The following is a 14235-nucleotide window of genomic DNA, read 5'->3' as shown; positions in this document are numbered from 1 at the left end:
GGAAGGCGCCCACGCCCCACCTCCGCTCTGACGGGTAAGACCCCGGGGCGCCGGTCTGCCCGGCCCATGCCTCCGGGAGCGGGGGCTCGCTCCTTCCTAAGGAGCCCCACCAGTGTGGTCCCGGGAAGTTCTCCTAGCCCTGAAGTCCACCTCCCTGCCACTCTCACCGCCCTCGACCCGAGCCCTTCATCATCCTACTGCATCGGTGGGGGGCATTCATGCAAAGAAAGACATGGCCTCCAGAGTCAGGCTTGGATTTTAATCCCACCCACTTGTCCACAGCTTGACTGTGTTTGCAGGAGACCAGAAGGCAGAAAATAACGCGGTTTAGCACTCACTGCTAGCCAGCAGTTCACACTCGCCTCCTCAAATAGTCCCCATAGCTGCCATTTTACAGATGGGGAAACTAAGGTACAGAGTTCATGTGACTTGCCCAAGGCCACTCACCTAAAAAATGGCAAGTCGTGATTGGAACGCAACCCTCCTGACTCCAAAGTGCACACCCTTGCCTTCTGGGTCCCCTCTCCCCTGAATCCCCAGGGCCTATGTGGGGTCACCCATAACACTCCTCAGATGCCTACTGTGTGCCCAGCCCTAAGGTATATGTCTAGGACCAGGGTTGAAGCCGACCTGGTCTCCTGGCAGAAGAGCCACTGGCCGATGAAGAGTTAACCAGCTACCACGTCCAGGCCCCAGATGCTCTTAATCATGACTCATCAGAGCACTCTTAATCATGACTCATCAGAGCACGTGGCTGCCATTAGAACTGTCCCTTCACAAAGGCAGGGGACAGAAGGAGGAGGGACTCCAGCACCCCTGGATCTGCCCTGAGCTCCAGGATGTTAGAACAGGAAACAGGAGGAGTCTGTAGAAGCAAAAAGGGCTTGGACTAGGTCCTTGGAGAGCCAGGCAATTGGGCCTGGTGGCAGAGGGGAGAGGTTTAGGAGATGACTGTTTAAATCTAAACAGGTTGCCTAGAAAGGTAGTGAGTTCTTATGCTGTCCATATGTGAGCAGAGGCCAGGTGCTCACTAGCAAGGGTTATCCCACCTCTGGGATTCTGACATAAGCATGGAAAAGATAATTAACTACAAGGAGTGGGCTATGATGACATCCACTGTCATCTACAGAAGTCCAGATAAGGGAGAGTGCTACATAGGCTGGGGGCTTCCTGGAGAAGGTGGACAGAGTTGAGCCTTGAAGTTTGTATTATTTATACACAATGAAGTTGTAGAAAGGATGTACCAGATGGGTACATGGATGAAAAAGCATGGAAGTGGGCAAAGGTACACTGAGGACAGCTGGAGTTTGTGAAGCTGGTGAGAAGACCAGCACTGTGTGTAAAGAGGAGCCTGGGTGAGGAGGCTGGCGGTGGGGGGCTGGGGGGTCTTATCACATGCCAGGCACTTTCAGGTCTCTAGGCATTTGCACATGCTGTTCCCTCTGCCTGGAACACACCTTCTTCCTTGTCACATATTATTCATTCATTTAACCAAGGGATGATCCAAAATCGTACAATTGAAAGGCTTTTTTTTTTTTTTGGTACGCGGGCCTCTCACTGCTGTGGCCTCTCCCGTTGCGGAGCACAGGCTCCAGACGCACAGGCCCAGCGGCCATAGCTCACGGGCCCAGCCGCTCCGCGGCATGTGGGATCTTCCCAGACCGGGGCACAAACCCGTGTCCCCTGCATCGGCAGGCGGACTCCCAACCACTGCGCCACCAGGGAAGTCCGAAAGGCTTCTTTTTAAAAAAAAAAAAAATACAAATTTACCAATATAAAATTGCCAGGGTCCTCCCAGAGCCTTGGGAGGGGCCAGGTGAGTAAGGAGTTCTGAAGGTTTATGCTACATTAGCTTCAAAGTAAATCTTTACTGTATTTGACCAACATTTATTAAAATCCTGCCCTGTGCAAAAGCTCCTACTCACCCTGCAGGTTTCAGTTCAGATGCCTCCTCTTCCAGGAAGCCCTTCCTCCCTAGATGGGTCAGGGGCTTCCTGGGCACACACTGCTCTAACCCACTTTGACCTCCCCTATCACCCTGGGTGAACACCATCTGTGTATGGTGGGGGTGGAGTGAGGTTTGTATGTGACTGTCTCTGCCATCAGACTGGGACCTTCTGGAGGGTAGGGCCTGGTCAGACATCTCTGTATCAGTGCCTAACTAATCACCGAAAACTTTAACACTGAGCCTAGCACTTTACCATTTTCCTCTGAGGTAACGATTATAATAATGACTGATATTCATCAAAGGCTTATTATGTGCCACACATGTTAAGTATGTAATGTGGATTATCTCGTTTAATGCATACTTTTAACCACCTCTCTGAGCCTCAGTTTCCTCATCAGTAAGATGGAAGTACTGCCTGCTTCAAAGGGTCATTGTGAGGATTAAGCATTTATATGTGTAAAACGCCCAGAATGGTGCCTAGCATGTGCTTATGGTGTTACATAAGTGCCCTGACGATGGTGGTGACAGTGCCAAGGTAGATACTATTATTTTCCCCCTTCTCCAGATGAAAACTGAGGCTTAGCTTTGCCTTCAGAGCTGGAACTCTGCCCATGCCACAACGGTGGCAGTGATGCTGGGGCCACTCGCCTGGTGAGTCAGAGCATCAGAGTGGCCCACCCCTCCTGAGGGTTCCACCTGGGTAGTTCCCGGCCCCCAAGAGCTCCTGCCTAGCCCCAACCCTGGGGAGCCTGTGAGTCACAATTATTTCTGCCTCCCAACCCCGGTGACCCTGCTCAGGTTACCTGCTCATTCCCAGGAGACCAGGAGAGCATCCTGAGTCCTGGGTTCCCTCCTCCCCTGCCAGGGGACCTTTTTTTCTGGTGCTTGGTGCCTGGGAGATGTGAGGCCTGTTTTCCTCTCTCATCTTCTCCCCAGCCTGCAAGAACAAACCACTGGGCTCACTGCGCTTCTCAGTGGCCCTGAGATGTCTCAATATAGACTGTTTTCACCAATACCATCTCTCAGCTTAAGAATGCCTTCAGGAAATTCCCTGGTGGTCCAGTGGTTAAGACTTGGTGCTTTCACTGTCGGGGCCCAGGTTTGATCCCTGGTCAGGGAACTATGGGATATCCCGAAAGCTGCATAGCGTGGCCAAATTTTAAAAAACTAAAAAAAAAAAAAGAAGAAGGTCTTCAATAAGTATCTGTTTAGTGAAACCTCCTCAGAATGCTCCAGAAAGCTCCATAGTAGCTTTATCTCCCATCCTACAGATGAGAAGACTGAGGCTTGGACCAAGTGTGGCTTGGACTCAGGTCTAGCCATAACTTAAACCAGGTCTCAGTTCTATCCTGTAGAGAAAATGTGTGGAAATGTGTGTGTGTGTGTGTGTCACAGAAATAGGGGTGTGAGCATGTGAAAAGTGATGCCATCGTAGAAGGAGCTTAAGCTGTGAAGTCAGTTCTCCTCTCTGAACCTCAGTCTTCCATCTGTAAACCTAGGATAATAGTGCCAACCTCTCAGGGATGCTGGTAGTAATGCTTACTGAGCATTACTTGGGTGACCCCTTGTCCCCTTCCCTATTCTCAGTGCCTTTCTCCAGACCTCTCCCTGGAGAAAGCCTCCACCCCCAGCCCCACCCCCACTGTCTCTAAAGCCCAGAACTATCCACCTCAGACCCTAGAGCCCTCCCAGTGGCTGTAAAGCAGGTTTTCTTAAAGTGAGTGAGCCCCACCCAGCAGCTTACAGGCTTGGGCTCGTTAATAATTCACAAGTAAACAGGCCCATCCACAAAGGGCCCTGGAAGAGGGCTGAACCAGTCACAGTTCTTCAGTATTCCCTGGAGAGAGGCCCTTAGGGAGCACGAGGCCTGTTCCTTGGGCCGGCCCCCTTCCTCCTCAAGGACTCTGGCCCCTACTAGCTGTGAACCTCAGACAAGTTACTGCCTCACTCTGGCCCTTAGTTTCTCTCTCCCCACCAAATATAAAAGGGAGAGAAGATTGCACCAGGAAGTCAAGGACCCTCCCTGCTCTGATGTTCTCAGTTCTGGGATCTGAGCTCTTTTATGAAAGCCTGGTCTCCAGGAGCTGCCAAGGGTGGGTCTAAGAAAGGAGCCTCCAGTCAGGCACAAAGGACCAAGAACAATTCTGAGTGAAAAGAAGATACAGAATGCTAATGAAGGGTTTCTGGCATCGAGTGGCATCCCGTCAGAGGTTAGAACTTGGGCTGCAGGACCAGGAAGATCTGGCTGGACTCCTGCCCCACCATGTCCTTGCTCCAAACCCCAAGCAAGTCAGTCATCCTAGTCTGACTAGTCATCCTGCCTAGCTCAAGGCAGGGCAGGGAACGGTTCAGAGAGCAGGTTTGCAAGCCAGGGCTTATACCCCACCTCTGACATGCTGCACTACATCTCTGAAATGGGGATGTTGATGGCACCAACCTCACTGGGTTGCTGTAAGGATTAAATGAGATAAAATACATAAAGCTCTTGGAATGGGGCCTTATCATTATTCTTTGAGCTTTAGTTTCCTCATCCATAAAGCAGGGATAACAAGACTGTCGTGAGCATTAAATAAGCAAATGAACCCAAAAGAGCTTTGGAACTATGCAAGGCTGTCCAGAGAAGAGGCATTTCCCCTATGATGTGCACCCAGACCTGGCCAGGTCCAGAAGGACAGAGCAGCATCCATTGGACACCTACTATATGCCCTCAGGGCAAATGTGCTACCTCGCTCACTACTGGTGGGAGTAGAGGGTGGCACTATCTTTCTGAAGGGCAACTGGAATTATGGGCTGAAAGCCTCAGAAAGATGACCAGTAACACCTGGGTAGCAAACATGTCTTAAGAAATAATCAGACACAAAGATTTATTGTACATTGATGTTCATTATAGTATTTCCTATAATAAAGATACAGCTGGAAATAACCCAAATGCCCATCGATAAGGAATTAGTTCAGGGACTTCCCTGGTGGCGCAGTGGCTGAGAATCTGCCTGCCAGTGCAGCTGACACAGGTTTGAGCCCTGGTCCCCGTGTGCCACAACTACTGAGCCTGCACTCTAGAGCCCGCGAGCCACAACTACTGGAGCCCGCACACCTAGAGCCTGTGCTACGCGACAAGAGAGGCCGCGACAGTGAGAGGCTTGCGCAACGCGATGAAGAGTGGCCCCCGCTTGCCACAACTAGAGAAAGCCCTCGCACAGAAACGAAGACGCAACACAGCAAAAATAAATAAATTAATTAATAAACTCCTACCCCCAACATCTAAATTAAAAAAAAGAGGAATAGACCAGACCCAGGTCTACCTGGACGGGTGCCTGATGTCCCAGCCACCGTCATAATTCCTAATATAATTGTCTGGGTTATAATATAACCAGCCAGTTAGTAGGCTGGGCAAAGGATTTTACCTGAAAGCAGTAGATTTCTGCACTGCTGTTCACCTGGGAAAGGGCTGATCTTGAGAAAGGAAAGGAAGGCTTGGTTGTCTTGGTTAAGGCAGAAATTTCCTCCTCTCTCGGGAGGGAAGATGCTGGAAGACATACATTGGGCCCTCCCAGAAGTGGAAGTTCTGCAGGAAGGCTCCTTCCAGGATGGTTGAGGGGCTTGGAGAGGAGCCATAGAATCATAAAACTCAGTTGCTCATTCCTTGTATCCCAAGGTGGCCTTAAAAGTTACAGCCTGGTCCTAGTCAAGTGGTAGGGAATTAGGGAAAAGGTCTGTCCCACCCTTGGGATGGGGTGATAAGCAAAGAGCCTACACCCTCTCCAGGCCAGGGAGGTGGTGGTAGTCATGGAGAGGATGGGACTAGGGCTGGCAAAGCCACAATCGCAGGGGGCGGTGGGTGGCACAGGTCCCAAGAGGGGTTCATAAGGGACTAGTTCCCAGCTCCCAGGGGGTCAACAACAGCTGGAAGACTGAGACAGATGGGCAGCGGTGCTCCAAGGAGATCATAATTTGGGTACTTCATGAAACTATGGCTTTATTTTAAGGCCTGCCGTGTGGCCACGTGTATGCTACAACCCTCCCCACCCTGAACCCTTCCCTGCCACCCACTTGTTTTTAGAGAACTGTTTCTCCTCGTCTCCTCTCCTGCCCCAGTGGCTGAACGGGAGGTGCGTTCTCTTCCTTGACCCCACCTCTCAGGACACAGTGGTTGGTTAAAGAACCAATTGGAATATTTCCCTGAGATTTTTCATATTAGAGCTGGTGGAGAAGCCCCTTTCTCTCCTGGCCTGGGGAGACTAATCATAATAATCAGTAACACTCCTGGGTATAGTACCGACTATGTGTCAAGGACGAGCCTCTGTGCTTTGCATAAACTAATTCATGCAGTCCTCACAACAACCCTGTGAGTCAAGTCCTACCATTACCCTCACTTTACAGATGAAGAAACTGAGGCGCAGAGAACTTAAACAACCTGTCCAAGGTCACATTGGTAGAAAGGCCCAGAGTCAGGATTCAAAATCAACCTGTGTGGCTCCAGAGGACTTTCCACTGATTTGTCTTACTGTCCCAGGACGTGAGCTTGGAAACGGCTGGCAGCCCTGTCTTGCATTGAGTAGAGAAGTAGGTGAGCGTTAGGAGAGAATGGAGCTGACCACAGACAGAAACTGAGCTGAGAGGCAGAAATTTTCAGGGGAAGGACAAAGCAACTCAAGCAACTAGAGCTACAGATTGAAGAGATTTCAGGAAATGTGGCATGCTGGCAGAGCTGAAATTGCAACCTAAATAATCTATTTTCCATTGACCTCAAGAAAGGACCAAAAATATCCCAAGTCAGAATCCCTCCATAACTGACAAAGGGGGACAAAGGTTACTTGGAGTTTTTCCATGGTATCCTCACCAGGGGTTGAGGATCTGAGGGACCACATTGTGCCTCCCACACCAGAGCCCTCTCCTACTCCATGCAGCTGCCCTCAGCAACAGGGGGTAAATCAGAATCCTGGGGTCAGTAGCTTCAACATCATAGACATTTGGAATTTTAAATCATGAGTCTGGTGATCACAGATGCCTCAGCTCACAGGATCAGAGAATCCCAGAGGTGAAAACTCAGCACTGGCCTTGAGTCCACATCGAGCCCCAAGGAAGGGACACCATAGCTGCCCAAGGATTCCAGTCACCAAATTCAAAACTCCCTACCTGGAGGCATCTGAGAGCTCCTTGAGCTCAGATTCAAACCAAGAGCAAGAAATCTGTCAACAACGGCCCAGCAGGCCCCCAGCCTCTTCAACAGGTCCCCTCCATTCTTGGGGCAGCCCCTCCCTCCTACAAGCTCTGCCACTGAATTACTCTCTCAAAAGCGTTCTGCCTGGACTTCCCTGGTGATGCAGTGGCTGAGAATCCACCTGCCAATGCAGGGGACATGGGTTCCCTGTCCAGAGAAGAGGCATTTCCCCTATGATGTGCACCCAGACCTGGCCAGGTCCAGAAGGACAGAGCAGCATCCATTGGACACCTACTATATGCCCTCAGGGCAAATGTGCTACCTCGCTCACTACTGGTGGGAGTAGAGGGTGGCACTATCTTTCTGAAGGGCAACTGGAATTATGGGCTGAAAGCCTCAGAAAGATGACCAGTAACACCTGGGTAGCAAACATGTCTTAAGAAATAATCAGACACAAAGATTTATTGTACATTGATGTTCATTATAGTATTTCCTATAATAAAGATACAGCTGGAAATAACCCAAATGCCCATCGATAAGGAATTAGTTCAGGGACTTCCCTGGTGGCGCAGTGGCTGAGAATCTGCCTGCCAGTGCAGCTGACACAGGTTTGAGCCCTGGTCCCCGTGTGCCACAACTACTGAGCCTGCACTCTAGAGCCCGCGAGCCACAACTACTGGAGCCCGCACACCTAGAGCCTGTGCTACGCGACAAGAGAGGCCGCGACAGTGAGAGGCTTGCGCAACGCGATGAAGAGTGGCCCCCGCTTGCCACAACTAGAGAAAGCCCTCGCACAGAAACGAAGACGCAACACAGCAAAAATAAATAAATTAATTAATAAACTCCTACCCCCAACATCTAAATTAAAAAAAAGAGGAATAGACCAGACCCAGGTCTACCTGGACGGGTGCCTGATGTCCCAGCCACCGTCATAATTCCTAATATAATTGTCTGGGTTATAATATAACCAGCCAGTTAGTAGGCTGGGCAAAGGATTTTACCTGAAAGCAGTAGATTTCTGCACTGCTGTTCACCTGGGAAAGGGCTGATCTTGAGAAAGGAAAGGAAGGCTTGGTTGTCTTGGTTAAGGCAGAAATTTCCTCCTCTCTCGGGAGGGAAGATGCTGGAAGACATACATTGGGCCCTCCCAGAAGTGGAAGTTCTGCAGGAAGGCTCCTTCCAGGATGGTTGAGGGGCTTGGAGAGGAGCCATAGAATCATAAAACTCAGTTGCTCATTCCTTGTATCCCAAGGTGGCCTTAAAAGTTACAGCCTGGTCCTAGTCAAGTGGTAGGGAATTAGGGAAAAGGTCTGTCCCACCCTTGGGATGGGGTGATAAGCAAAGAGCCTACACCCTCTCCAGGCCAGGGAGGTGGTGGTAGTCATGGAGAGGATGGGACTAGGGCTGGCAAAGCCACAATCGCAGGGGGCGGTGGGTGGCACAGGTCCCAAGAGGGGTTCATAAGGGACTAGTTCCCAGCTCCCAGGGGGTCAACAACAGCTGGAAGACTGAGACAGATGGGCAGCGGTGCTCCAAGGAGATCATAATTTGGGTACTTCATGAAACTATGGCTTTATTTTAAGGCCTGCCGTGTGGCCACGTGTATGCTACAACCCTCCCCACCCTGAACCCTTCCCTGCCACCCACTTGTTTTTAGAGAACTGTTTCTCCTCGTCTCCTCTCCTGCCCCAGTGGCTGAACGGGAGGTGCGTTCTCTTCCTTGACCCCACCTCTCAGGACACAGTGGTTGGTTAAAGAACCAATTGGAATATTTCCCTGAGATTTTTCATATTAGAGCTGGTGGAGAAGCCCCTTTCTCTCCTGGCCTGGGGAGACTAATCATAATAATCAGTAACACTCCTGGGTATAGTACCGACTATGTGTCAAGGACGAGCCTCTGTGCTTTGCATAAACTAATTCATGCAGTCCTCACAACAACCCTGTGAGTCAAGTCCTACCATTACCCTCACTTTACAGATGAAGAAACTGAGGCGCAGAGAACTTAAACAACCTGTCCAAGGTCACATTGGTAGAAAGGCCCAGAGTCAGGATTCAAAATCAACCTGTGTGGCTCCAGAGGACTTTCCACTGATTTGTCTTACTGTCCCAGGACGTGAGCTTGGAAACGGCTGGCAGCCCTGTCTTGCATTGAGTAGAGAAGTAGGTGAGCGTTAGGAGAGAATGGAGCTGACCACAGACAGAAACTGAGCTGAGAGGCAGAAATTTTCAGGGGAAGGACAAAGCAACTCAAGCAACTAGAGCTACAGATTGAAGAGATTTCAGGAAATGTGGCATGCTGGCAGAGCTGAAATTGCAACCTAAATAATCTATTTTCCATTGACCTCAAGAAAGGACCAAAAATATCCCAAGTCAGAATCCCTCCATAACTGACAAAGGGGGACAAAGGTTACTTGGAGTTTTTCCATGGTATCCTCACCAGGGGTTGAGGATCTGAGGGACCACATTGTGCCTCCCACACCAGAGCCCTCTCCTACTCCATGCAGCTGCCCTCAGCAACAGGGGGTAAATCAGAATCCTGGGGTCAGTAGCTTCAACATCATAGACATTTGGAATTTTAAATCATGAGTCTGGTGATCACAGATGCCTCAGCTCACAGGATCAGAGAATCCCAGAGGTGAAAACTCAGCACTGGCCTTGAGTCCACATCGAGCCCCAAGGAAGGGACACCATAGCTGCCCAAGGATTCCAGTCACCAAATTCAAAACTCCCTACCTGGAGGCATCTGAGAGCTCCTTGAGCTCAGATTCAAACCAAGAGCAAGAAATCTGTCAACAACGGCCCAGCAGGCCCCCAGCCTCTTCAACAGGTCCCCTCCATTCTTGGGGCAGCCCCTCCCTCCTACAAGCTCTGCCACTGAATTACTCTCTCAAAAGCGTTCTGCCTGGACTTCCCTGGTGATGCAGTGGCTGAGAATCCACCTGCCAATGCAGGGGACATGGGTTCCAGCCCTGGTCTGGGAAGATCCCACGTGCCGCGGAGCAACTAAGCCCGTGCACCACAACTACTGAGCCTGCGCTCTAGAGCCTGCGAGCCACAACTACTGAGACTGCGTGCCACAGATACTGAAGCCCACTCACTTAGAGCCTGTGCTCGGCAACAAGAGAAGCCACCACAGTGAGAAGCCCGCGCACCGCAACGAAGAGCAGTCCCCGCTCACCGCAACTAGAGAAAGCCTGCGCGCAGCAACAAAGACCCAACACAGCCAAAATAAATAAAGAAATGAATTAATTTATTTTAGAAACGCGTTCTGCCTGCCTGCACTTGCCCCTCTGCTCCTGGTGCTGTCTCTTATGGGAGCAGCCATGGGGGGGGGCAGGGGCTACTGGTATGACTGGGAAGGGACCCTGTTTGTAGGTCGAGTAGGTGGCCATCCCCATCTTAAGATGCACAGGCATCATATCCCTCTCTTAACAGTCCCTGGCTACCCAGTCCTGGTGCCTGGAATCCTAACATTGGCTCCCAAACCTTTCTGAATCCCCTCTGTTCAATGCAAATACCTCAGAAGGAAGATTCCCTCGTACCAGTGAACTCACATTTACTGGTCACCGAATATGCTCGGTGGCTTTTTGTTAGGTCCTTTACCAATGTGGCTTCACCAGGTCTTCCGCCACTTGGTAAGTAGCTACTATTTTATAGCTGAGTAAACTAAGGCTCACATGGGTCAGGCGACTGAATCAGGGTCATAGAGCCAGTATGTAAGTGGCAGAGCAGGGGCCGAGCACCCTCCCAAGCCCTTCACCCCTCAGCCAGGCAGCGTGGTGGGTGAGGCCTGAGGGTGGAGAAGTCACAGGTCCCGAGCTGAGAGAAAGGAGACCTGGTTTGTTGCCCCAGGTGTGAGATCTTGTGAGGGCCACTGGGAGTCAGAATTCTCTGAGTATTTGTGTCCAGCAAGTTCCAGCTGAAGCAGAAAGGTACATGTGTTCAGGCCCCTCACCTACACTCCAGCACGCAGGGTGCCTGCAGGACAGAGCACAGCTGGGTTCTTACAGGAGGGCAGGCAGGCAAGAAATCCATGTAAACCCAGCCAGTCCTCAGCACCCCAACTGTGATCTCACCCTCCTCAGAAATCATCCCCCCAGGTTCTCATCAAAACCGAAGCATTCTGTGCTGGGCTTCGGGGACATGGGGGCAGATGAACCCCATCCCCTCTCCATATGTAGTGGGGAGACAGAAAGGGGTGACCATGCCCCAGCGTTAAAATCCTTTCTCCATGGGGTAGCTGGATCATCTTTAAATATGTGATTCCCCTCTTTAACGCCCTCTAGTGGCTCCCAACACACGATGAAATCCAAACTCCGCCCTCTTCTGGGCAGCCTGCCTCCTGGATCCCAACAGGCAGGCATCCTCAACAACACACACACCTTTCTGCTCCTCAGACACATCTCAGGCTTTGACAGGAGCTATCCTCACTGCAGGGAATGCTCTGGGAAAGATGGATTTTACTGTCTATCACATGGCTCTATTTTAAGCCTTACACAGCATCTGTTTCTGGTGTTTACTTATTTGCCTAGTTGTTTAATCTGTCTTTCCCACTAGAATGTGGTCTCCTGAGAGCAGGGGCTTGTATGTCGTAACACCATATCCACAGTACCTAGTACAATGCCTGGAACATGGTACGTGCCCAACAATGTTTGCTGAAAAACTGAATGAGAGCCATGAGAGGGAAGCAAAGATGCTGGAGCCCAGAAAGCCTCTGAGCCTGACTCAGGGTGGGCTCAGAAAGGTTCTCTAAAAGAGGTCACCTAAAGTAAGACAGAGAAAGACAAATACCATATAATATCACTTATATGTGGAATCTAAAATATGATACAAATGAACTTATTTACAAGACAGAAATAGATTCACAGACATAGAAAACAAACTTATGGTTACCAAAGGGGAAAGGGGGTGGGGGAAGGATAAATTCAGAGTTTGGGATTAGCAGATACAAACTACCATATATAAAATAAACAACAAGGTCCTATTGTATAGCATAGGAAACTATATTCAGTATCTTATAATTACCTATAATGGAAAAGAATCTGAAAAAGAATATATATATATATATATATATATATATATATATATATACATATGGATAACTGAATCACTTTGCTGATTAATACAACATTGTAAATCAACTATACTTCAATTAAAACAAACACACAAACAACCCCAGACAAATCAAACCTATGGTATTAGAAGTCAGGATAGTATCAATAGTTATCTTTGGGGGCTTGCAGCTGGGTGGGGCACAAGGGAGACTCTGGGGGCTGGTAATAGTCTGTGTCTTAATCTGGGTGCTGGTTACTTTGTGAGGAGTCATTGAGCTGTACACTTACAATGTGTGCACTTTTCTCTATATGTGCTACCCTTGAATTGAAAGTTTATTTTAAAAGTCAAAAAAAATTTTTTTAATAAGAAAAGAGGTCACCTAAAGTTGAATCTTATAGGGTGAATGTCAGGAGTAGAGGATGGCATTCCAGGCAGAGGTAGCCCTGAGCAGCCCAGCACAGTTGTGAGAGCCCTACAAAGCCAGACCAGAGTGAGGGTCAGAGAGTGATGGGAAGCGGGGCTGGGCAGGTCACAGATTCTCCCCTGGAGAGCCTTGACCTTTCACCTCTGTGATAGAGAGCCATAGAAGAACTTTAAAGCAGAAAAATGACATGGTCTGGTTTGTGCTTTAGAAAAGACAAGTCTGAAGGATGCATGGAAAGGGGAAGACTGGCGGAAATGGAAAAGTTAGGGGCTATTGCAATAGTCCAGGGGGAATGAACAGCTTTGAGAGACATCAAAAAGAACAAATCAGCAGAACCTGGAGACCAGGGTGGAGAAGAGGGAGGGAGGTGAGAGGGATGGCTCCCAGGTTCCAGGCTTGGGCAACTGCGTGGATGACTATGCCATGGGGACACAGGAGGAGGAACAGGTTTGGGGGTGAAGATGTGAAGTTTGATTTGGGGCTTGCCGAGTTTGATGTGCCCATGTGACAGTCAGATGGAGGTGCTGGGAAGGCAGTTAGATTGCCCTTCTCCAGGGAGTAGCAGAGTGAACTTTAAATATATAAAGGAAAGAAATTGGGGGTCACAGCTCAGAAGAGAGGTCAGGGCTGTCCCCTCTCCCCTTTCTCATGAGAACACATCTGGAGAAACCAACTCACCCAGGAGGTGGGGACAGCTGGGAGTTGGAGGTGACACACAGGAGGCAATGACACATCCCTGAAGGGTTGACCCTGGAGAAGCTGTGGTGCACACAGTTCCACCATGGACAGGCACTGGGACGCAGGATTTCCCTCCACACTGCTGCCCCCAGATGTGGACAACCCCTGGCGGGGGATAGTGTATCTGCTCTCACCTGTCCGGGCACATGTACCCCTATCTCTGCTCATGCAACGCTGGGGAGGGTCACGTGCGTAAGCAACACTGCTAAGGCGAGACGGAGACGTAGCTGCCCAAACCTGACTCCCAGCCCACCCGAGGTCCAGCTCACCTGAGTTGCCCTCACAGGTGGCTCACAGGTTGCGGCACCGGAAGTGGGGCTCGGGTGGGACCTGGGTGCTGGGGGTGTATCTCTTCACACCCAGGCCCAGCCCTGCTGGGGGCCATAACACGCGAGCAAGGGATACGTGGCGGGGGGCGGCTGGGGTGAGAGGGGCTGGGCTGCCTCTCCCCGGGCCCTTCGGCCGTTACCCCGTGGCCAGCAGCCCGCACACTGCTGTCTCCGGCTGTGTCCCGTCAGCTGCCCCTCCCGTCGACTGTTCTCCAGACGCCCCTCAGTCCCATCAGTGCCTCCCGCCGAGTCCCCGCCCCCGCCTGGTACCTGCGGTCGCTTTCCCCGGAGGCCGCCCCCTTCCAGGCGGTCAGAAAGGCCATGGACGCGGGCCGGACTTGGATGGAGGCGCGGGCGGCCCCTCGTGGCGGCTGTGGCTGTAGCGGCGACTCCTGCCGCAGCACCTGGACGGGTTGGGCGGGGCGGGACCCGTGGCTCCTCCCCGCCGCGGCCGGGCGCCTCCCTGCCTGGCAATGACGTCGGTGTCCCGGGAGCGGACCTGGGGAACCAGAGCAAGACCACTACCGTCCAGAGCCGTCGAGACGCATCAGTATACACAAGGAGAAACTGAGGCCCACCC

At 51.0% G+C, this 14235-nt stretch overlaps 1 protein-coding gene across 1 annotated transcript in view; it reads right to left on the bottom strand.

The window, feature by feature from the left end:
• The window catches only part of TTC39A (tetratricopeptide repeat domain 39A), a 56056-nt gene extending 42029 nt beyond the window's left edge, over positions 1-14027 (bottom strand). The window contains exon 1 of the mRNA XM_007459633.1: positions 13926-14027. Within this exon, the coding sequence (XP_007459695.1) occupies positions 13926-13978 (53 nt within the window). The 5' untranslated portion in view covers positions 13979-14027. The remainder of the gene's footprint in view (positions 1-13925) is intronic.
• Between the last annotated feature and the right edge of the window lie 208 nt (positions 14028-14235).

This window comes from Lipotes vexillifer, unplaced genomic scaffold (assembly GCF_000442215.2).
Source record: "Lipotes vexillifer unplaced genomic scaffold, Lipotes_vexillifer_v1.1 scaffold525, whole genome shotgun sequence".
Taxonomy (NCBI): Eukaryota; Metazoa; Chordata; class Mammalia; order Artiodactyla; family Lipotidae; genus Lipotes; species Lipotes vexillifer.
This window is presented reverse-complemented; position numbering and strand designations above follow the sequence as displayed.